This window comes from Stenella coeruleoalba (assembly GCF_951394435.1).
Source record: "Stenella coeruleoalba genome assembly, chromosome: 17".
Lineage (NCBI taxonomy): Eukaryota > Metazoa > Chordata > Mammalia > Artiodactyla > Delphinidae > Stenella > Stenella coeruleoalba.
Genome location: NC_137163.1, coordinates 44490837 through 44515753, shown reverse-complemented (window position 1 = coordinate 44515753; position 24917 = coordinate 44490837). Strand labels below are relative to the sequence as shown.

Genomic DNA, 24917 nt, shown 5'->3' with positions numbered 1-24917 from the left:
TAGCCGCTCTGCGGCATGTGGGATCTTCCCGGACCGGGGCACGAACCCATGTCCCCTGCATCGGCAGGCGGACTCTCAACCACTGCACCACCAGGGAAGCCCCTGGAAAATTATTTTCTAAGCAATGTCTCCTAAAACATTGGTCTGGCTAGGCAATCCCCTCAAAATTGCTTGCACATACTAGATAAAACAACTTCTTGGACTTTAACATTATTTATTTAACATAAGAAATTAAGTTTAATTAATTTAATTATAATAATTAAGTTAATTATTATTTAACATTGTTTAATTATTATTATTTTAACATATTACATAATAAAAGTGCTAAAGAATATAACTATAAAAATTCTGCTTGATTTTTTTTTTTTTTTTTTGGCGATACGCGGGCCTCTCACTGTTGTGGCCTCTCCCGTTGCGGAGCACAGGCTCCGGACTCGCAGGCTCAGCGGCCATGGCTCACGGGCCCAGCCGCTCCACGGCATGTGGGATCCTCCCGGACCGGGGCACGAACCCATGTCCCCTGTATCCGCAGGCGGACTCTCAACCACTGTGCCACCAGGGAAGCCCTCTGCTTAATTTTTTTATCCTAGCAATTCCCAATGATCCTGGAACTCTTTACTGGCATAACACTTATTATTATCCTATAAAATGAGTGTTCTAATGAATACACTTTGGAAAACACAAATCTAGCTTTTCTCAACATTATCCATGGTTCCAGCCAGGCTGTTAAATGAATACTGTGAAGTGAATTCCTAGTAAATTTAATTTTAGCATTAGAACAGTGATAATTATATTACATTGTATTATGTTATTATAAATGAAGAATATTGTTGAGGACACAGTCCATTATAGTGTTGTTTTATCTTAATCCATGGGAATAATTCTCTCTTAGGTCTCAGTATTCCAGTAAAAGCTCCTATGGGAACTTTTATGAAAACTTCACAAATATCTTATAATACAGCAGTCCCCAACCTTTCTGGCACCAGGGACCGGTTTCGTGGAAGACAATTTTTCCATGGACCGGGGGGAGGGGGGGAAGGGATGGTTTCGGTATGATTCAAGCACATTATATTTATTGTGCATTTTGTTTCTATTATCATTACATTGTAATATATAATGAAATAATTATACAACTCACCATAATGCAGAATCAGTGGAAGCCCTGAGCTTGTTTTCCTGCAAATAGATGGTCCCATCAGGGGGTGATGGGAGACAGTGACACCGGAAGTGTGTTGCTTCTGTCCAGTCTACTCTGTAATCTCGTTTTGGTTGCTGTCACTGCAGAAAACCCTGCTTCACAAAGACAGGATGTTGGAAATGGAAGCAGGCTTTTCAGTGCTTTTGTGGCAATCTCAGGATATTCTGCCTTGACTTTAATCCAGAACGTATGGAGATTTGAAATTGTCTCAAACATACTTTTAAGGCCACCGTCATCTTCAGTCTGAAGCAGTTGATCCTCTTCTAGCACGGACAAAATTGATTCATCTGGCTTATTCACAAATGGGTCACAGATCCATTCCTTCCCAATTCAGGGGTCTTTTCTGGTTGGCAAGTAATGCTCAAACTCTTTTGATCATTTTGAGATAGGTGATCATGCACCAGCTGGGAAAAAGAAGGCCCTGGCTCAGTCTCTTTCAAAATTTCTGCTAATGTTTGAAACATGTCAAAAACCCCAATGTTCACTCGTCGCCCCCATAATTCCAGTTTGGCTTTGAATGTAGCCACTTTATCTGCCAAATTGAACACAGTTGTCATTCTCCCCTGAAGTGACAGATTGAGTTCGTTGACCAGGTTGAATATGTCACACAAGTAAGCAAGTTTTGCAACCCATTCTGTGTCACTGAAATGTGCAGCCAGTGGTGGCTTTTTCTAAAAGAAATCTCTGGAGCGGCTCTTGTAACTCAGAAACTCTGGTCAGTGATCTACGTTTAGAAAGCCATCTCACTTCTCTGTATAAGAGAAGACCTGTGTGCTCTGTATCCATCTCCTCACAGAGCCACGCAAACAGATGTGAGTTAAGAGCATGTACTTTAATGTGGTTGATAATTTTAATCACATCCTGCAAAACGTTGTTAAATTCAGGTGATATTTTTCAGCTAGCCAGCATTTCTCTATGGATGACACAGTGTGTAGACTCACATTCAGAAGCGACCTCCTTGACCAGAGTAGTGAAACCAGAAAGCCGTCCAGTCACTGCAGCTGCTCCGTCTGCATATCCAGACACAAAATGACCAATTCAGTTTTCCTGATATATAATCATTCAAAAACTTGAATAGTTCTACGGCTGTGGTGTTGACTGGCAACAAAATTGCACATAACATACACTCATGCACATCCTCCTGAAAAATATATCACACAAAAGCGATCATTGTTGCCTTGCTGTCAACATCGGTAGACTCGTCAACCTGGATTGCATACCACGGTGACTCATTAATTCTCTCTGACAATTGTGCCTCAATATCCTCTGCTAATTCATCTAGTTATGGTATTAGCTGAAAGAGGAACACGCATCACCCTCTGAATTGCAGCCTCTCCTAAAAGTTCACGACAAACGTCCTTATCAGTAGGCAGGATCAACTCTTCACCAATAGTAAAGGGCTTCTTAGCTTTAGCAATGCGGTTAGCCACTAAGAATGATGCTCTCAATGCAGACACATTTGATGAAGTGGTGGCCTTCAATAATTGCTTCTGTTCTTCATGTTCACATTTTTTTCTTTTGAAAAACTCCAAAGACTTGTCTTTTAATGCAGGGTGCTTGGTCTCCCTGTGGTGAAGCAGCTTTGAAGGTTTCATGGCTTCGCTTGTCGCCACATATTATACAAAGCAGACTTGCAGAATGTGAATCACCTGTGGCAATGAACCTATAATTTAAGTAGGACTCTTGGTATTTTCTTTTAAATGCAGCTTTCTTTTCGTTGGCAGTATTGGAGTCTTCTGCTGTCTAATCATTGGGTCTCTCCCCCTTTTCAAAGAAGCTCTCCAGCAACGTTTGTTTTTTACTCATTTTGGCTAGGGTTAGCTTGTGGGCTTACCAAAACTGTGACTGAGACAAGTGTGCAGCGTGAGAAAGAGGCGCAGATGGAAGTGGTAGACAAAATAATGGGCGGGCCATGCACGGACTAAAATAAGTGTAAGATTCTGACTTAAAGCCTGCCATTAGATGCAGCTGTACAACTAAAGTACACCAACTCACTTGCCACTATAATGCCTGCCACCAGATGCAGCTTAATTGTCACTTGCCACTCACTGATAGGGTTTTGATATGAGTCTGCAAGCAATTGATTTATTATGGTCTTTGTGCCATCAAACTTCTCTGCTAATGATAATCTGTATTTGCAGCCACTCCCCCGCGCTAGCATTGCTGCCTTAGCTCCACCTCAGATCATTAGGCATTAGATTCTCATAAGGAACTCGCAACCCAGATCCCTCGTGTGCGCAGTTCATAGTAGGGTTTGCACTCCTGTGAGAATCTAATGCTGCTGCTGATCTGACAGGACGCAGAGCTCAGGCAGTAATGCAAGCAATGGAGAGCAGCTGTAAATACAGATGAAGCTTCTCTCGCTGGCCTGCTGCTCACCTCCTGCTGTACGGCCCAGTTCCTAACAGGCCACAGACGACTATCAGTCCATGACCCGGGAGTCGGGGACCCCTGTTGTAATAGATTATGTTTTCCTCTTTTCATTAACCATAGAAGGCTCATAGCTAACATTCAGTAAAATTTTAACAACTGCACAGGAATAAATATTATGCATACTTATACACTTATGCATGACTTCATCATATTTCTGTCCTATTTTTCATTCTCCCTGACCATTTCATATTTTATTTTTCAATGCTATTGGACTTTGTAATTTTTCTCAATTGCTTTTGGGCCTTGTAAGCCAAGGCTGAAACAAAGTATGGAATAAATAGATGAATTATCCTATTAGTTAAAAACTTGAAGGGCAAAGAATACTACAAAGGATATAAGATTACTTGGATCAGCATAATAACAAGGATAAGGTGAAGTTCTCAGGTCAAAATTAAGAGTTTCCAGGTCTGTTTATTTTTTATTTTTTTTGTTGTACGCAGGCCTCTCACTGTTGTGGCCTCTCCCGTTGTGGAGCACAGGTTCCGGATGCGCAGGCTCAGCGGCCATGGCTCATGGGCCCAGCCGCTCCGCGGAATGTGGGATCTTCCCGGACCGGGGCACGAACCCATGTCCCCTGCATCGACAGGCGGACGCTCAACCACCGCGCCACCAGGGAAGCCCCAGGTCTGTTTATTTTTTGTAACACTCAGTATCTCTCATTAGTCTGAAACTCTCCAAGGTAATAGCCACCCTAAAGGTATGTACTCTGTTCTAGTCACCAAAAACTTTGTTTTCTGGGAATTTTGAAATAATCTTTAAATACCACATGTTAATCCAAAACACCCTTTCCTGCCAAAGACTTTAAGTTTTAAAATCATAATTACTGTGCTAATATGATTCAGGTGCCTGCACTGAATATTAAGTAAGAAGGAGCTTACTTTTAGAAGTTCATTTCTGACTTGCAAATTACTTTAGTAATTTTCTTCTGTGGAGAAAATATCTAAATGCATATATTTTAATAAAAGCCATGTCACACACATCTATCTAACCTCTCAACTTGGATCATTCTCTAGAATTCACTTCCAGATGATTTCAAAAACTTAAATATAAACCTTTGTAAGAGTTGTCTTTAATTTTACTTTTTTCCTCATTCCCTCATCTATACTAATATCAGTATAGCCAATTCTTTCTCAAATTCTTTATGGTATTCATGACCATCATCATCACTTTTCTGAATAATAAAACCTAAATATCTGGTCTTGTGTTTCTTCAGGCTTGCCCATATGCAATCTATTATAGTCATAGCATCAATACACACAAAATTAATTATAAAGCCCTGCTTTAGCTTTCCATTACTCTTAGGATAATTTCACTTCCTCTAGTCTAGATGCTTCCACATGTACACTAAGAACACTCCATATTTCTCTGCTTTAGCCTAACTAGATTTCATATAATTCTTGTTTTAATTGTCTTTCTCCTATTAGACTGGAACAATCCCATAAGGGCAGGGACTTCCTGTTTCCCCAGCATGTAGCCCAGTATCTGGTACACACTTAATATATATGTTTGAAAAAATGAAATCGGCTCACTTACAATGTATCTTATAAGGACTATCCATGCCAAGGATTTGGAATATAAAACATAACTGGGCAAAAATGCAAATGCAAGGTAATTGTGGAAGGGAACTCACTGAAGTAAGCTGAAAAAATCTATTATGAAGAGTGTTAAATGATATTTCAAATGAAATATGCTTGCATATAATAAAGAAAAAGATAGTAAATATATTTTATTTATATTTAAATTAGTCAATTAATTCATATATATCAATACTTACAGAAGGAGTAATCCTATAGTAAATCAATGGTGATTTCTTTTTCTTTTTTTAACATCTAAATGTTTTCCTTTTATTTATTTATTTATTTTTAAACATCTTTATTTGAGTAAAATTTCTTTACAATGGTATGTAAGTTTCTGCCTTATAACAAAGTGGATTAACTATACATATACATATATCCCCATACCTCCTCCATCTTGTGTCTCCCTCCCACCCTCCCTATCCCACCCCTCTAGTTGGTCACAAAGCACTGAGCTAATCTCCCTGTCCTATGTGGCTGCTTCCCACTAGCTATCTATTTTATATTTGGTAGTGTATATATGTCCATGCCACTCTCTTTGTCCCAGCTTACCCTTCCCACTCCCTGTGTCCTCAAGTCCACTCTCTATGTCTGCGTCTTTCTTCCTGTCCTGTCTCTAGGTTCTTCACAATCAATTTTTTTTTAGAGTCTATATATATATGTGTTAGCATATGGTATTAGTTTTTCTCTTTCTGACTTACTTCACTCTATGACAGACTCTAGGTCCATCCACCTCACTACAAATAACTCAATTTCGTTTCTTTTTATGGTTGAGTAATATTCCTCTGTATATATGTGCTACATCTTCTTTATCCATTCATCTGTCGATGGACACTTAGGTTGCTTCCATGTCCTGGCTATTGTAAATAGTGCTGCAATGAACATTGTGGTACATGACTCTTTTTGAATTATGGTATTCTCAGGGTATATGCCCAGTAGTGGAATTTCTGGGTCATATGGTAGTTCTATTTTTTGTTTTTTAAGGAACCTCTATACTGTTCTCCATAGTGGCTGTATCAATTTACATTCCCACCAATAGTGCAAGAGGGTTCCCTTTTCTCCACACCCTCTCCAGCATTTATTGTTTGTAGGTTTTTTTGTTTGTTTGTTTGTTTTTTTGCGGGACGCAGGCCTCTCACTGTTGTGGCCTCTCCCGTTGCGGAGCACAGGCTCCGGACGCCCAGGCTCAGTGGCCATGGATCACGGGCCTAGCCGCTCCGCGGCACGTGGGATCTTCCCGGACCAGGGCATGAACCCATGTCCCCTGCATCGGCAGGCAGACTCTCAACCACTGCACCACCAGGGAAGCCCCTGTTTGTAGGTTTTTTGATGATGGCCATTCTGACTGGTGTTAGGTGATACCTCACTGTAGTTTTGATTTGCATTTCTCTAATGATTACTGACATTGAGCATCCTGTCATGTGTTTGTTGGCCATCTGTATGTCTTCTTTGGAGAAATGTCTGTTTAGGTCTTCTGCCCATTTTTGGATTGGGTTGTTTGTTTTTTTGATATTGAGCTGCATGAGCTGCTTGTAAATTTTGGAGATTAATCCTTTGTCAATTGCTTCATTTGTAAATATTTTTCCCATTCTGAGGGTTGTCTTTTCATCTTGTTTATGTTTTCCTTTGCTGTGCAAAAGCATTTAAGTTTTATTAGGTCCCATTTGTTTATTTTTGTTTTTATTTCCATTTCTCTAAGAGGTAGGTCAAAAAGGAACTTGCAGGCTTCCCTGGTGGCACAGTGGTTGAGAGTCTGCCTGCTGACGCAGGGGACACAGGTGCATGCCCCGGTCTGGGAAGATCCCACATGCCGGGGAGCGGCTGGGCCCGTGAGCCATGGCCGCTGAGCCTGCGTGTCCGGAGCCTGTGTTCCGCAACGGGAGAGGCCACAACAGTGAGAGGCCCACGTACCCCCAAAAAAATAGACCTTGCTGTGATTTATGTGATAGAGTGTTCTGCCTGTGTTTTCCTGTAAGCGTTTTATAGTGTCTGGCCTTACATTTAGGTCTTAAATTCATTATGAGTTTATTTTTGTGAATGTTGTTTAGGAGTGTTCTAATTTCATTCTCTTACATGTACCTGTCCAGTTTTTCCAGCCCCGCTTATTGAAGAGGCCATCTTTTCTCCATCATATATTCTTGTCTCCTTATCAAAGATAAGGTAACCATATGTGTGTGGGTTTATCTCTGGGCTTTCTATCCTGTTCCATTGATCTATATTTCTGTTTTTGTGCCAGTACCATACTGTCTTGATTACTGTAGCTTCAGTATAGTCTGAAGTCCAGGACCCTGATTCCTCCAGCTCCATTTTTTTCTCAAGTTTGCTTTGGCTGTTCGGGGTCTTTTGTGTTTCCATACAAATTGTGAAATTTTTTGTTCTAGTTCTGTGAAAAATGACAGTGGTAGTTTGATAGGGATTGCATTGAATCTGTATATTGCTTTGGGTGGTAGAGTCATTTTCACAATGTTGATTCTTCCAATCTAAGAATATGGTATATCTCTCCATCTGTTTGTATCATCTTCAATTTCTTTCATCAGTGTATTATAGTTTTCTGCATACAGGTCTTTTGTCTCCTTAGGTAGGTTTATTCCTAGGTATTTTATTCTCCTTTCATCACTTTAAATATGTCCTGCCAGAACCTTGTGGCTTGCAGAGTTTCTGCTGAAAGATCAGCTGTTAACCTTATGGGATTCCCTTGCATGTCATTTGTTGTTTTTCTCTTGCTGCTTTTAATATTTTTTTCTTTGTATTTAATTTTTGATAGCTTGATTAATATTTGTCTTGGCGTGTTTCTCCTTGGATTTATCCTGTATGGCACTCTCTGCACTCCCTGGACTTGATTGACTATTTCATTTCCCATACTAGGGAAGTTTTCAACTATAGTCTCTTCCAATATTTTCTCAGTCCCGTTCTTTTTCTCTTTTTCTTCTGGGACCCCTATAATTCAAATGTTGGTGCATTTAATGTCCCAGAGGTCTCTGAGACTGTCCTCAATTCTTTTCATTCTTTTTTTCTTTATTCTGCTCTGCAGTAGTTATTTCCACTATTTTATCTTCCAGGTCACTTATCCATTCTTCTGCCTCAGTTTCTTGTATTTTCTCCATTCTATTTCGAACATTTTTGATCATCTTTCCTATCCTTACTCTTAATTCTTTTTCAGGTAGACTATCTATTTCCTCTTCATTTGTTTGGTCTGGTGGGTTTTTACCTTGCTCCTTCATCTGCTGTATGCTTCTCTGACTTCTCATTTTGCTTAACTTACTGTGTTTGGGGTCTCCTTTTTGCAGGCTGCAGGTTCGTAGTTCCCGTTGCTTTTGGTGTCGGCCTCCAGTGCTTTTGGTGTCGGCCTCCAGTTCAGTGGGTTGTGTAGGCTTCCTGGTGGAGGGGACTGGTGCCTGTGTTCTGGTGGATGAGGCTGGATCTTGTCTTTCTGGTGGCAGGACCGCATCCAGTGGTGTGTTTTGGGGTGTCTGTGACCTTATTATGATTTTAGGCAGCCTCTCTGCTAATGGGTGGGGTTGTGTTCCTGTCTTGCTAGTTGTTTGGCATAGGATGTCCAGCACTGTAGCTTGCTGGTTGTTGAGTGCAGCTGGGTCTTAGTGTTGAGATGGAGATCTCTGGGAGAGCTCTCGCCGTTTGATATTACATGGAACTGGAAGGTCTCTGTTGGACCAATGTCCTGAACTTGGCTCTCCCACCTCAGAGACACAAGCCTGACACCCAGTCGGTGCACCAAGACCCTGTCAGCCACAAGGCTAGCTTCCACTGTCACAAACTTTGGACAAATGTCTTTGCTACTGCTCTCAGCAATCTTGTGAATATGCTATTATTCTCCCCATTTTCAGATGAGGAAATCAGAATTTAGCAAAGTTACATAACTTGCCCAGCATCACATAGTCAGGCTTTAGTATGGCCGGGACCCAAATCCAAACCTAATTCTCAATAGTGATTTTTTAAAAAGAAATTTTTAAACAAAAAATCTTTTCACTATCCCCACCAAATATATCCCCTAATTGATGTACTTGGTCACTGACTTAATCAATAAAATATAAATGCAAGGAAGAAGATTTATCTTATCCTAGTAGATCAGAAAAATCATAGAAATTCTGGTTAAATGTAATAAGTTGGACAAATGCATGCATTTCTATTTCCTTTCCCAAACCTGACTAAAATGACAGTAAATTGTATTTACAAATGTATAATACCATAAGGACAAGTAGAATCCGAAGAGAAATGACCTTGAATTTTCAGACAGTGGAAAGCTGATGGAGACTTGGTAACAAACTGAAAGGGATGCTGAAACCTGATTGCCTAAAGAGAGATATCCAATGAAAAGCAGGCTGATTCAACTGAAGAACTACAAAATAGTTCAGACCTTGGGACTCCAAGGTGCTTTCAAAGATAGGAGTTAGGGGTAGTGATAAAAACAGGAGTATCAGTTCTAGACTCTTTCCTCCATATCACAAAACCAAAAATCCCTCCCTCCCCAACACATTCAAGAGAAGAGTGATTTATTCTCTCAAAGAAACTGAACTAGAAGGACTGTGAACTTAGGAACACCAGGCACAGCAGAAGGCAAGAATAAGACACCATTCTAAAAACAAAGGAGTTAAATAAGTCTACAGTCTGAACAGTAGATGAGACCTTCATCCCTATTATCCTTTCTTAGCTCCTAGAATGCTGTCTCCCAGATACACCTCTTACAAGAAGTTAGAGGATTATTCCCCAGAGAAACTTGCCCTAAAAGAAAAAAAAGACATTGATACTAATAGTTGGCAGTTCTTCAAGAAAAGAGAAAAAGGAGAAGAGGAAGAAGAAAGATGAGGAGGAGGAGGAGAGAGAAGAAGAAAGGAAAAAGGGAGGGAGGGAGGGAAGAAAGGAAGGAAGGAAGGAGAAAAAGTTTAGCCCCTGCTGCATACTTAGAGATTCCAATCAGTAACTTGCTCTCATATATAAATGAGCTCCTCATTAAAACCTCTATCAGAAAATAAAAACAAATAGAAACAATGGAGAGAAAATAGAGACAAGGCATAAAGAAGAAGAATACCTCAGAAAACATAACTAATAGCTTCAGAAAGATGCCATAAAGAAGAGAATGTGATTTAGAAAAAAGAAAAATTAATCAGAGAACACAGGAGAACTCTTAGAAATTAAAAATTAATTTAGATCATCTGAAATTTAAAATTTTAATTAAGTTTAGAAGATATAGTTGAGGAAATTTCCCTGTAAGTAAAAGAAAAAGCCAAAACTGAAAAGTATGTTAAAAAAAAATGAGAGAGAGAGTGTGTATGTCAATTCAGGTGATCTAATCTCAGGGGTTGTAGAAAGATGGAAGAAAGAAAATGGAGTGGACTATAAAAGGATTCACTGAGTAGCCAGACAATGAGGTCAAAAAGATTCTCCCTAAGGCACATTCTAATACTATTTCAGAACCTTGGAGAAATGAAAGAGGAAAATAAGAGAAAATAAAGAGAGAAAAATAGGTCACATGGTAAGGGTCAGGAGCCACAACAGCAGTTGATCTTCCCATCAACAGTGGAGCAAAGCCCTCAAATTTCTGAGGAAAGAATTGGCAACCTATAATTCTACATCTGGACAAATTATAACGTGAAAATAGGGTTAGATTAAAAACTGTTTAAGAAGTAAAAGGTTCAAATTTATTTCTCTGCATCTTTTCTCAGAAAGCTAAGAGAGGATATGCTCCAACAAAATAAAGCAATAAACCAAGAACTGTAAGGATGGCAGAGGATCCAACACAGGAAAGAGGTAATAGGAATTCCTAAGCTAAGATGAAGGGAAGTCACAGGATGACAGCTGTGTAGGAGGAAGTCTAAATAATAGATTCCCTGACCCATTTGACTATATTGACAGGAATTTTGTTGTTCTATGAAAGAATATGAGAAGAACTAGTGATTTGTACATAAAAAATTAAAACAAATCTAAAAGAGGGAGGGACAATTATTAACAAATCCAAGAAATATTTAAGAGCCATACAGGAGAGAAATGTAATATATTACTTGGCTCAGCTGTGAACACAATTTACCTAATCATAAAAAATGTAAAGACTAAGTATTAATCAAATAAAATATTATAACTCTACTGGGAGTATGAAAGTGGAGAAAGGACTATGAGAGGAGGCAGGGTGGTAAGAGTGCTAAATCTTCAACCTGCGTTTTACAAAGTAATAGGTAATATCTAAAACTGCTTAATCAAAAAGAAAAAAATAAGCAAACAATTTAAACACATGGAAGTACATACCAGAATAGCAGCTGAAAGAGTCAAAAGTATTTGGGGGATGAAAATTGGGGTTGTGTTAGGTAAAGAGATGACCACCATTTTCCCTTTAAGCTTTACAGTCCTATTTGACATGTGAAGTTATTATACATGAATTACTTTATCAAAAATAAAAATTAGAAGGGAAAAAGAGCAAACAGTCTACACTTTCTTAAGCTCATTCATCCCTTAGTGACAGCAGGTCTTGTTTATAAACCACTGCAACCTCAGCTCTCCCCATGCCTACACTCTGGAAGGTTCCTTTAGTACTTAGGTTCCTTTAGTACTTAGGTTCTAAGACAAAATCTTTTGTCTCCTTTGGAGGCTAAATAACAAAAGAAAACCTGTTCTTATTCTTCCTGATGGGGTAAGTCATTATGAAATTAACATTTAAAAATCAAGCTTAGGGTTAAAGTTAAAAGTAGTAAAACAAGAACTCCTATAACTTTTGTTCATGTCAAACTACTTATACTTTATTTTTTATCCAATAACTTATCTAATTACAGATACCACAGTAATTCCCGTTACTCCAAGTTTCATATACAAAAATCAGAAAAATTTTGATAAATTATAATGAGAATATTTCTTGAATCCAGAACCATGAAACAAGGCCACTGCATGAGAGTGTGCATTTTGCGCTCTGCTGAGGAGACGAGGGTAGGAGGTAGATTCAGTTACTCACTAAGCCAGGATACCCAAGTTGCTCTGCCTGGAGCACAGGGTTTTTGTTTGTTATTAGCCTACCCAGAGAGGCCCTTTTTGCAAATCAATCAGTCAGGGGATGCACCTTATATGTAATTCACAAACAATGCAGTACATCCTAGTCGCGGCTCTAATTAACTGTCTTTCTAACAAAGGCTCTATTTTAATCTTTTGATCAATTTGCACTTGGACAAACTATAAGACTATGAGCAGTGGTCAAATCTGTGTGATCAAGACCTACATTTACAGATTGATGTCCCTGTCACAAATGTCTTGTTACGTACCAAGAACGTATTTCCACAGTGCCCACACACAACTCTTGTACCTTCTGGTTGGACTGGCAATGCAGGTTGAGCTGGCTGTTCTTCAGAAATAAGCATTACTGGGCCAAGGTTAATTATGCGTCTACTGTGGAAACAGAGAGGAAACAACTTCATTATCCCACAAATGGACTGAGAGCGAAACCTACACTATGGGGCCAAAAACGTGGAATATAGCATTGAAAATAGGTTATACTTGTTTTATAAATTAAGTGAATTAAATGTCAGCCTTTAGAGCCAAAATCACAGAAAACAGCAATAGTCAATATTTCAAAAGCAAAAAAATTAGTTGGAATTGGACCTAATCAAATCACCTTGGGAACCATTTAACTACTGCTTCCAAGTTTTTATAAATTCAAATCTTATCATTACTTACCTTATCTTACCCTATCTAGGAAGACAACTTGAGTAAAAGACTAAGTAAGTTAAAAAATTGTACATTAACAGATATATGTGTGCCATGAAGGTACCAAAGTGCTGAGTCACAACCAAATTTCTCTGGATAGGCTGGTACTCCTTAATGTCTGTTTAATTGGAGTTGGACAGAAAGGACAATGGTAGGCTCCTTTCCTTTCCATTTCCCAGGTTACCATCAGATGGGGTTGCAAATGATTCACATAATGGTCAAAAAGACAGAAAACACAGAAACAAAACACAGTTAAGGTTTTGATATACTTCTATCTGTGCACTTCCATACACCATTTGGCAGAGGCACATGACTACAGAATTTATTGCATAGCTTATACTCAGCAAAGACTAGTGTAATAACACAATTTAAAGTATACAATGATTACTAAAACACTTCCAACTTAAGATGAAATATGTCAAAGATAAACTAGTTGGTTATTTTTAATAAAATATGAGTCACTGATTTATTACAATCTATTAAGTAGTTATGTAACATCAAGAAAACTTCCATTGCTTATTCAAGAACATTAGTTTACAAATAACTGTAACCAGAGGAGATTCAAGATGGCGGAAGAGTAAGACATAGAGATCACCTTCCTCCCCACAAATACATCAGAAATACATCTACATGTGGAACAACCCCTACAGAACACCTACTGAATGCTGGCAGAAGACCTCAGACCTCCGAAAACGCAAGAAACTCCCCACGTACCTGGGTAGGGCAAAAGAAAAAAGAAAAAGCAGAGACAAAAGAATAGGGACAGGACCTGCACCAGTGGGAGGGAGCTGTGAAGGAGGAAAGGTTTCCACACACTAGGAAGACTCTTCGGGGGCGGAGACTGCGGGTGGTGGAGGGGGGAAGCTTCAGAACCACGGAGGAGAGCGCAGCAACAGGGGTGTAGAGGGCAAAGCGGAGAGTTTCCCACACAGAAGACCAGTGCCGACCAGCACTCACCAGCCTGAGACGCTTGTCTGCTCACCCGCCGGGGCAGGTGGGGGCTGGGAGCTGAGGCTCCAGCTTTCGTCGGATCCCAGGGAGATGACAGGGGTTGGCTGCGTAAAACACAGCCTGAAGGGGGCTAGTGCGCCACAGCTAGCCAGGAGGGATTCTGGGAAAAGGTCTGGAGCTACCAAAGAAGCAAGAGACTTTTTCTTGCCCTTTTGTTTTGCGGTGCGTGAGGAGAGGGGATTAAGAGCAATGCTTAAAGGAGCTCCAGAGATGGGCACGAGCCACGGCTATCAGTGCAGACCCCAGAGACGGGCATGACATGCTAAGGCTGCTGCTGCTGCTGCCACCAAGAAGCCTGTGTGCGAGCACAGGTCACTCTCCACACCTCCCCTTCCATGAGCCTGTGCAGCCCGCCACTGCCAGGGTCCTGTGATTCAGGGACAACTTCCCTCGGAGAACATACGGCATGCCTCAGGCTATTGCAACGTCATGCTGGCCTCTGCTGCCACAGGCTCACCCCACATTCTGTACCACTCCCTCCCTCCCTCACTCAGCATGAGTGAGCCAGAGCCCCCGAATCAGCGGCTCCTTTAACCCCATCCTGTCTGAGCGAAGAATAGATGCCCTCAGGTGACCTACACTCAGAAGCGGGGCCAAATCCAAAGCTGAACACCAGAAGCTGTGCGAACAAAGAAGAGAAAGGGAAATCTCTCCCAGCAGCCTCAGGAGCATCAGATTAAATCTCGACAGTCAACTTGATGTACCCTGCATCTGTAGAATACCTGAATAGACAATGAATCACAACAAATTGAGGAGGTGGACATTGGGAGAAACAATATATTTTTTTTTCCGTTTTTCACTTCTTGTGAGTGTGTATGTGTATGCTTCTGTGTGTGATTTTGTCTGTATAGCTCTGCTTTTACCATAAGTCCTAGGATTCTGTCTGTCCATTTTTCTTTTTTTTTTCTTTTCTTTTTTTAGTATAGTTTTTAGTGCTTATTATCATTGGTGGATTTGTTTTTGGGTTGGGTTGCTCTCTTCCTTCTTTCTTTATTTTTTATTACTTTTTAATGTTTTTTAACTTTATTTTATTTCATTTTATTTGACCTCTTTTATTCTTTCTTCCTCCTCCCTCCCTCCCTCCCTCCCACCCACCCTCTCTCTCTCTTTCTTTCTTTCTTTCTTTCTGCATTTTATTCTCAGCTGTGTGGATAATAGGCTCTTGGTGCTCCAGCCAGGCATCAGGGCTGTGCCTCTGAGGTGGGAGAGCCAAGTTCAGGACATGGTTCCACCAGAGGCCACACAACTCCAAGTAATATCAAATGGGGAAAATCTCCCAGAGATCTCCATCTCAATGCCAAGACCCAGCTCCACTCAACGACCAGCAAGCTACAGTGCTGGACACCCTATGCCAAACAACTAGTAAGACAGGAACACAACCCACCCATTAGCAGAGAGGCTGCCTAAAATCATAATAAGGTAACAGACACCCCAAAACACACCACCAGACGTGTACCTGCCCATCAGAAAGACAGGATACAGCATCATCCACCAGAACACAGGCACCAGTCACCTCCACCAGGAAGCCTACACAACCCACTGAACCAACCTTACCCACTGGAGGCCGACACCAAAAGCAACGGGAACTATGAACCTGCAGCCTGCAAAAAGGAGACCCCAAACACAGTAAGTTAAGCAAAATGAGAAGACAGAGAAACACAGAGCAGATGAAGGAACAAGGTACAAACCCAGCAGACCTAACAAATGAAGAGGAAGTAGGCAGTTTACCTGAAAAAGAATTCAGAATAATGATACTAAAGATGATCCAAAATCCTGGAAATAGAATGGAGAAAATACAAGAAACATTTACCAAGGACCTAGAAAAACTCAAGACCAAAAAAACAATGATGAACAACACAATAAATGAAATTTAAAATTCTCTAGAAGGGATCAATAGCAGAATAATTGAGGCAGAAGAATGGATAAGTAACCTGGAAGATAAAATAGGGGAAATAACTAATGAAGAGCAGAATAAAGAAAAAACAAGGAAAATAATTGAGGACAGTTTCAGAGACCTAGGGGACAACATTAAATGCACCAACATTCGAATTGTAGGGGTTCCAGAAGAAGAAGAGAAAAAGAAAGGGACTGAGAAAATAATGGAAGAGATTATAGTTGAAAACTTCCCTAATATGGGAAAGAAAATAGTTAATGAAGCACAGAGAGTCCCATACAGGATAAATCCAAGGAGAAAGATGCCAAGACACATATTAGTCAAACAATCAAAAATTAAATACAAGAAAAAAGATTAAAAGCAGCAAAGGAAAAACAACATATAACATACAAGGGAATCCCCATAAGGTTAACAGCTGATCTTTCAGCAGAAACTCTGCAAGCCAGAAGGGAGTGGCAGGACATATTTAAAGTGATGAAAGGGAAAAATGTACAACTATGATTACTGTACACAGCAAGGATCTCATTCAGATTTGACAGAGAAATTAAAAGCTTTACAGACAAGCAAAAGCTAAGAGAATTCAGCACCACCAAACCAGCTTTACAACAAATGCTAAAGGAACTGCTCTAGGCAGGAAACACAAGAGAAGGAAAAGACCTACAATAATAAACTCAAAACAATTAAGAAAATGGTAATAGGAACATACATATCGATAATTACCTTAAATGTAAATGTATTAAATGTTCCCACCAAGAGACATAGACTGGATGAATAGATAAAGAAACAAGACCCATATATATGCTGTCTAAAAGAGACCCAATTCAGACTTAAGGACACATACAGACTGAAAACGAGGGGATGGAAAAAGATATTCCATGCAAATGGAAATCAAAACAAAGCTGGAGGGCTTCCCTGGTGGCACAGTGGTTGAGAGTCCGCCTGCCGATGCAGGGGACACGGGTTTGTGCCCCGGTCCAGGAAGATCCCACATGCCGCGGAGACGCTGGGCCTGTGAGCCATGGCCGCTGAGCCTGCGCATCTGGACCCTGTGCTACCCAACGGGAGAGGCCACAACAGTGAGAGGCCCGTGTACCGCAAAAAAACAAAAACAAAAAAAACAAAGCTGCAGTAGCAATTCTCATATCAGACAAAATACACTTTAAAATAAAGACTATTACAAGAGACAAAGAAGAACACTAAATAATGATCAATGGATCAATCCAAGCATAAGATATAACAATTGTAAATATTTATATACCAACATAGGAGCACCTCAATACATAAGGCAAAGGTTAACAGCCAAAGAAGGGGAAATCGACAGTAACACAATATAGTAGAGGACTTTAACACCCCACTTTCACCATTTGACAGATCATCCAAAATCAAAATAAATAAGGAAACACAAACTTTAAATGACACATTAAACAAGATGGACTTAATTGATACTTTTAGGACATTCCCTCCAAAAACAACAGAGTACACTTTCTTCTCAAGTGCTCATGGAACATTCTCCAGGACAGATCATATCTTGGGTAACAAATCAAGCCTTGGTAAATTTAAGAAAATTGAAATCGTATCAAGTTTCTTTTCTGAAAACAACACTATGAGACTAGGTATCAATTACAGGAAAAAATCTGTAAAAAATACAAACACATGGAGGCTAAACAATACACTACTTCATAACCAAGAGATCACTGAAGGAAACAAATAGGAAATCAAAAATAGCTAGAAAGAAATGACAATGAAAACATGACAAGCCAAAACCTATGGGATGGAGCAAAAGCAGTTCTAAGAGGGAAGTTTATAGCAATGCAATCCTACCTTAAGAAACAAGAAACATCTCAAATAAACAAACTAACCTTACGCCTAGAACAATTAGAGAAAGATGAACAAAAACACCCAAAAGTTAGCAGAAGGAAAGAAGTCATAAAGATCAGATCAGAAATAAATGAAAAAGAAATGAAGGAAATGATAGCAAAGATCAATAAAACTAAAAGCTGGTTCTTTGACAAGATAAGCAAAATTGATAAACCATTAGCCAGACTCATCAAGAAAAAAAAGGAGAATACTCAAACCAACAGAACTAGAAATCAAAAAGGAGAAGTAACAACTGACACAGTAGAAGTACAAAGGATCATGAGAGATTACTACAAGCAACTATATGCCAATAAAATGGACAACCTGGAAGAAATGGACAAATTCTTAGAAATGCACAACCTTCTGAGGCTGAACCAGGAAGAAATAGAAAATATGAACAGACCAATCACAAGCACTGAATTAAAACTGTGATTAAAAATCTTCCAATAAACAAAAGCCCAGGACCAGATGACTTCACAGGTGAATTCTATCAAAGATTTAGAGAACAGTTAACACCTGCCTTTCTCAAACTCTTCCAAAATATATCAGAGGGAGGAACACTCCCAAACTCATTCTACGAGGCCACCATCACCCTGACACCGAAACCAGACAAAGATGTCACAAAGAAAGGAAACTACAGGCCAATATCACTGATGAACATAGATGCAAAAATCCTCAACAAAATACTAACAAACAGAATCCAGCAACACATTAAAAGGATCATGCACCATATTAAGTAGGGTTTATGCCAGGAATTCAAGGATTCTTCAAAATATGCAAATCAATCAATGTGATACACCATATTAACAAATTGAAGGGTAAAAACCATATGATCATTTCAATAGATACAGAGAAAGCTTTTGACAAAATTCAACACCCATTTATGATGAAAACCACCCAGAAAGTAGGCATAGAGGGAACTTACCTCAACATAATAAAGGCCATATATGACAAACCGACAGCCAACATCGTCCTCAATGGCGAAACACTGAAACCATTTCCATAAGGTCAGGAACAAGACAAGGTTGCCCACTCTCACCTTTATTATTCAACTTAGTTTTGGAAGTTTTAGCCACAGCAATCAGAGAAGAAAAAAATAATAAAAGGAATCCAAATCGGAAAAGAAGAAATAAAGCTGTCACTGTTTGCAGATGACATGATACTATACATAGAGAATCCTAAAGATGCTACCAGAAAACTACTACAGCTAATCAATGAATTTGGTAAAGTAGCAGGATACAAAATTAATGCACAGAAATTTCTTGCATTCCTATACTCTAATGATGAAAAATCTGAAAGTGAAATTAAGAAAACACTCCCATTTACCACTGCAACAAAAAGAATAAAATACCTTGGAATAAACCTACCTAAGGAGACAAAAGGCCTGTATGAAGAAAATTATATGACACTGATGAAAGAAATTAAAGATGATACAAATAGACGGAGAGATGTATCATGTTCTTGGATTGGAATAATTAACATTGTGAAAATGACTATACTACCCAAAGCAATCTACAGATTCAATGCAATCCCTATCAAACAACCACTGGCATTTTGCACAGAACTGGAAGAAAAAAATTCACAATTTGTATGGAAACACAAAAGACCCCGAATAGCCAAAGCAATCTTGAGAAAAAAAAACGGAGCTGGAGGAATCAGGCTCCCTGACTTCAGACTATACTACAAAGCTACAGTAATCAAGACAGTATGGTACTGGCACAAAAACAGAAATATAGATCAATGGAACAGGATAGAAAGCCCAGAGATAAACCCATGCACATATGGTCACCTTATCTTTGATAAAGGAGGCAAGAATATACAACGGAGAAAAGACAGCCTATTCAATAAGTGGTGTTGGGAATATTGGACAGCTACATGTAAAAGAATGAAATTAGAACACTCCCTAACACCATACACAAAAATAAACTCAAAATGGATTAAAGACCTACATGTAAGCCCAGAAACTATGAAACTCTTAGAGGAAAACATAGGCAGAACACTCTATGACATAAATCACAGCAAGATCCTTTTTGATCCACCTCCTAGAGAAATGGAAATAAAAACAAAAATAAACAAATGGGACCTAATGAAACTTAAAAGCTTTTGCACAGCACAGGAAACAATAAACAAGACAGCCCTCAGAATGGGAGAAAATATTTGCAAATGAAGCAACTGACAAGGATTAATCTCCAAAATTTTAGAGCAGCTCATGCAGCTCAATATCAAAAAAACAAACAACCCAATCCAAAACTGGGCAGAAGACCTAAGCAGACATTTCTCCAAAGAAGACATACAGATTGCCAACAAACACGTGAAAGAATGCTCAACATCATTAATCATTAGAGAAATACAAATGAAAACTACAATCAGATATCATCTCACACCAGTCAGAATGGCCATCATCAAAAAAATCTCCAAAGAATAAATGCTGGAGTGGGTGTGGAGAAAAGGGAACCCTCTTGCACTGTTGGTGGGAATGTAAATTGATACAGTCACTATGGAGAACAGTATGGAGGTTCCTTAAAAAACTACAAATAGAACTACCATATGACCCAGCAGTCCCCCTACTGGACATATATCCTGAGTAAACCATAATTCAAAAAGAGACATGTACCACAATATACATTGCAGCTGTATTTTCAATAGCCAGGACATGGAAGCAACCTAAGTGTCCATCAACAGATGAATGGGTAAAGAAGATGTGGCACATATATACAATGGAATATTAGCCATAAAAAGAAACAAAATTGAGTTATTTGTAGTGAGGTGGATGGACCTAGAGTCTGTCATACAGAGTGAAGTAAGTCAGAAAGAGAAAAACAAATACTGTATGCTAACACATATATATGGAATCTAAAAAATATATATATATATATATATATAGTCATGAAGAACCTAGGGGCAAGATGGGAATAGACACAGACCTACTAGAGAATGGACTTGAGGACACCTGGAGGGTGAAGGGTAAGCTGGGACAAAGTGAGAGAGTGGCATGGACCTATATACACTACCAGATGTAAAATAGATAGCAAGTGGCAAGCAGCCGCATAGCACAGGGAGATCAGCTCGGTGCTTTGTGACCACCTAGAGGGGTGGGATAGGGAGGGTGGGAGGGAGGCAGACGCAAGAGGGAAGAGATATGGGGATATATGTATATGTATAGCTGATTCACTTTGTTATAAAGCAGAAACTAACACACCATTGTAAAGCAATTATACTCCAATAAAGATGTTTAAAAAAAAAAAAGAAAGAAAGAAAAAAGATAAATGGACAGAAACAGAGTAAGTAAAATATGAAAAAATCTGTGTGCACTGCACATAGCAAAAGTAAATTTTCTTTGTGAAACTTTTGTTTCAAATATATGAGTGTGTGTATGTATGTATGGAGATGAACACATGTGAATTTTGGGTTGTAAAATAAAATGTATTTTACACTTGGCATCACAGCCAAAAGTTTAAAAACTGTGACAAGCACTGATTTGAACTATTTATTTTCTCTCTCAGAGCTTCAGATTTGTCACCTATAAGCTGGAAATAAAAATAACAGCAAATAAAAAAAAAAGCAAATAACTGTAACCATTAATTTCAAACTAAGCAGTATTATTCCTTTAACAAAGAAAAAAATGCTGTAGGTCATATAATTACTTTGAGGAGAAAGACTGTTTAGAACAAACCTGCCACATAATGAATCTTTAATAAGTACTTGTTGAATGAACAAATGAATGAATGAATGAATCTTCATGTCTTACCAGTTGGGTCTTGGACATCCTATTCGCCGTGATGTGTCCTTACAAATGAGGAGACAATTACAAGGGCATCTAACATACTTCTTCCCTGTTGGGGGGTTTTTGATTGGCTATATAATAAGAGAAGAAAATATAAACACAGCAAATTAACCAAAGTACAAATTGCCAAAACTTGTTTGTATATAAAATGGAAATTATTCTTAAAATCTAAGGCTCCCCATAGTGCTACCAAAGTACACATTGAGGAAAAGTGCATCGTAAGTGATTTTTTAAATTTTATTGAAGTATAGTTGATTTACAATGCCGTGTTAATTTCTGCTGTACAGCAAAATGACTTGGTTATACATATACATATTCTTTTTCATATTCTTTTCCATTATGGTTTATCACAGGATATTCAATATAGTTCCCTGTGCTATAAAATAGGACCTTGTTTTTTATCCATCCTATATATAATAGTTTGCATCTGCTAGTCCCAACCTCCCAATCCTTCCCTCCCCAATCCCTCTGCCCCTTGGCAGCCACAAGTCTGTTCTCTATGTCTGTGAGTCTGTTTCTGTTTCATAGATAGTATCATATTTTAGATTCCATATATAAATGATGTCATATGGTATTTGTCTTTCTCTTTCTGACTTACTTCACTTAGTATGATAATCTCTAGTTGCATCCATATTGCTACAAATGGCATTATTTCATTCTTTTCAATAGCTGAGCAATATTCCATTGTATATACATACATATATATATATATATATATATATATATATATATATATATAAAATAACACATCTTCTTTATCCTTTCATCTGTCAATGGACACTTAGGTTGTTTCCATGTCTTGGCTATTGTAAATAGTGCTGCTATGAACATAGAGGTGCATGTACCTTTTCGAACTAAAGTCTTGTCTGGGTATATGCCCAAGAGTAGGATTGCTGGATCATATAGCAACTCTGTTTTTAGTTTTTTGGGGAACCTCCATACTGTTTTCCATAGTGGCTGCACCAATTTACATTCCCACCAACAGTGTAGGAGGGTTCCTTTTCCTCCACACTCTCTCTAGCATTTATTATTTGTAGACTTTTTAATGATGGCCATCCTGACCAGTGTGAGGTGATACCTCATTGTAGTTTAGATTTGCATTTCTCTAATAATTAATGATGAATCATAGGTGATTTTAAATAGCCCAAATGTTGGTAAACACTCTATAAAATTTGGGGAACTGTAGAGATTTAATTAGAAGGGCATATTTCAAAATTAGTTTGTATTGGCCTGGAGTTGTTTTCCATTTAAAGTTCACAGGACAAGGTCATTTATCTGCCTGGCCAGGGGCAAACATTCACTGAGGATTCTTGCACATGTCTGAGAAAAGCAAGCTCAAAGAGAATAATACGGAAAGAGGAGTATATCACAAATTTGAATTTTTCTTAAACTTTACTCACTAGAATACAAGTGATTAATTTTATGGCATCTTTTAGCTTAAAAAACACTTATTATAGCTCCTAATGCTAGCATTTCCTTTTTCCTTTAACTTTACAGTAAATTTAAAAGTTAGAATAAATAACACCAAAGAAAACACTCCTCTCATTACTAGGACTTAAGCTTGTTAAAGCAAATAAGCGCTGATGCACTGAGAGGAATGGAACACCACTCCTGTGGCATGCTTGCCAAAATGTATAACCTGAATTTAATCACAAGATAACATCAGACAAACCCAAATGAGGAACATTCTACAAAATATCTTAACTGTGCTCTTCAAAACTGTCAAGGCAATAGAAGACAAAGACTAAATTTCAGATTAAGGGAGATTAAAGAAACATGATAATCAAATGCAACATGTAATTCTAAATTGACTCCTGGACCAGATTTTTTTTTTAATGGAACAATTGGGCAAACACGAATTAAGTCAAAAGATTAAATAACAGTATTGTATCAATGTTAATTTCCTGAATTTGATAACTGTACTGTGATTGTATAAGTGAATGTCCTTTTTTTTTAGGAAAATTTACACTAAATTTTAGTAAATTTACACTAAAATGTTTAGGGGTAGAAGAGCACCATGTCCACAATTACCTTAAAAGGTTTTGAAAAAAATATTTATTTATTTAGAGAGAGAAAGCTACTTTGGAAAAGTGTCAATGTTTGTGGAATGTGGGTGAGCGGCCCACATGGGAATTCTCTATACTATGTACTACTATTTTTCTAACTTTCTGTAAGTCTGCAACATATTTTTTTTAAGATTTAAGAATTTTAAGTAAATAACCTTGGTAGAAATATATATAAGTTAGCAATAAGCCATCTGCAATTTATTAAACTATATTATAGATAGAATATGACAATCTAAAATTCACAAACATCCAGAATGTGTTCCTATATAATCTAAAGTATCAAGAAGCAGAATTTGTCTTAATTTCTCTGTATACATATTTTACCATTAAGTAAATGTGTGTTGGGCAAATGACAAGATTTATTTTTATACAGACATACCTCACTTTACTGTGCTGTGCTTTATTGTGCTTTGCAGATACTGTGCTATTTTACAAATTGAAGGTTTGTGGCAATCTTGCATTAAGGAAGTCTATCAACATCATTTTTCAAATAGCATTTGCTCACCTTGTGTCTCTGTGTCACAATTTTAGTAATTCTCACAATTCTGGAATGTTTTTCATTATTATAATATTTGTTATGTTGATCTGTGATCAGTGATCTTTGATGTTAGTACTGTGATTATTTTGGAGTGCCACAAATTTTGCCCATATAAGACAGCAAACTTAATCGATGAATGTTGTATGTGTTCCAACTGCTCCACCTAGTGACCCCTTCTCTCTCCCTCTCCTTGGGCCTCCCTATTCCCTGAGACACAACAATATTGAAATTAGGCCAGTTAATAACCCTACAATGGCCTCTAAGCATTGAAGTGAAAGGAAGATTCACACATCTCTCACTTTAAATCAAAAGGTGGAAATGATTAAACTTAGTGAGGAAGGCATGTCCAAAGCTGAGACAGGCCAAAAGCTAAGCCTCTTGCACAAAACAGCCAAGTTGTAAATGCAAAGGAAAAGTTCCCAAAGGAAACTAAAAGCGCTACTCCAGTGAACATACAAATGATAAGAAAGCAAAACGGTCTTATTGCAGATATGGAGTAAGTTTTAGTAGTCTGGATAGATGATCAAACCAGATACAACATTCCCTTAAGCCAAAGCCTAATCCAGAGCAAGACCCTAACTCTATTCAATTCTATGAAGGCTAAGAGGTGATAAAACTGTAGAAGAAAAGTTCCAAGCTAGCAAAGGTTAGTTTATGAAGTTTAAAGAAAGGAGCCATCTCCAAAAAATAAAATTGCAAGGTGAACTGCCAATGGCCCAGCTCACAAATTCCAGATATCAGGATCAGCTCTGACCTGGAAACTCTAATCCAAATTAATCCAACTCATTAGGTGCAAGTCCTCTGCACAAGGTCCCTGAAGCTAGACTAAGGGTGAAAGAAGAGGTATAAATTCCATGAAGA

The 24917-nt window shown here is 38.5% G+C and overlaps 1 protein-coding gene across 1 annotated transcript in view; it reads right to left on the bottom strand.

The window, feature by feature from the left end:
* Positions 1-24917, bottom strand: part of PIP4P2 (phosphatidylinositol-4,5-bisphosphate 4-phosphatase 2) — an 84808-nt gene that overhangs the window by 26181 nt on the left and 33710 nt on the right. Inside the window, exons 3-4 of the mRNA XM_079901823.1 lie at positions 21417-21523; positions 12465-12588 (exon numbers count right to left, since the gene is read on the bottom strand). Of these exons, the coding sequence (XP_079757949.1) occupies positions 12465-12588; positions 21417-21523 (231 nt within the window). The remainder of the gene's footprint in view (positions 1-12464; positions 12589-21416; positions 21524-24917) is intronic.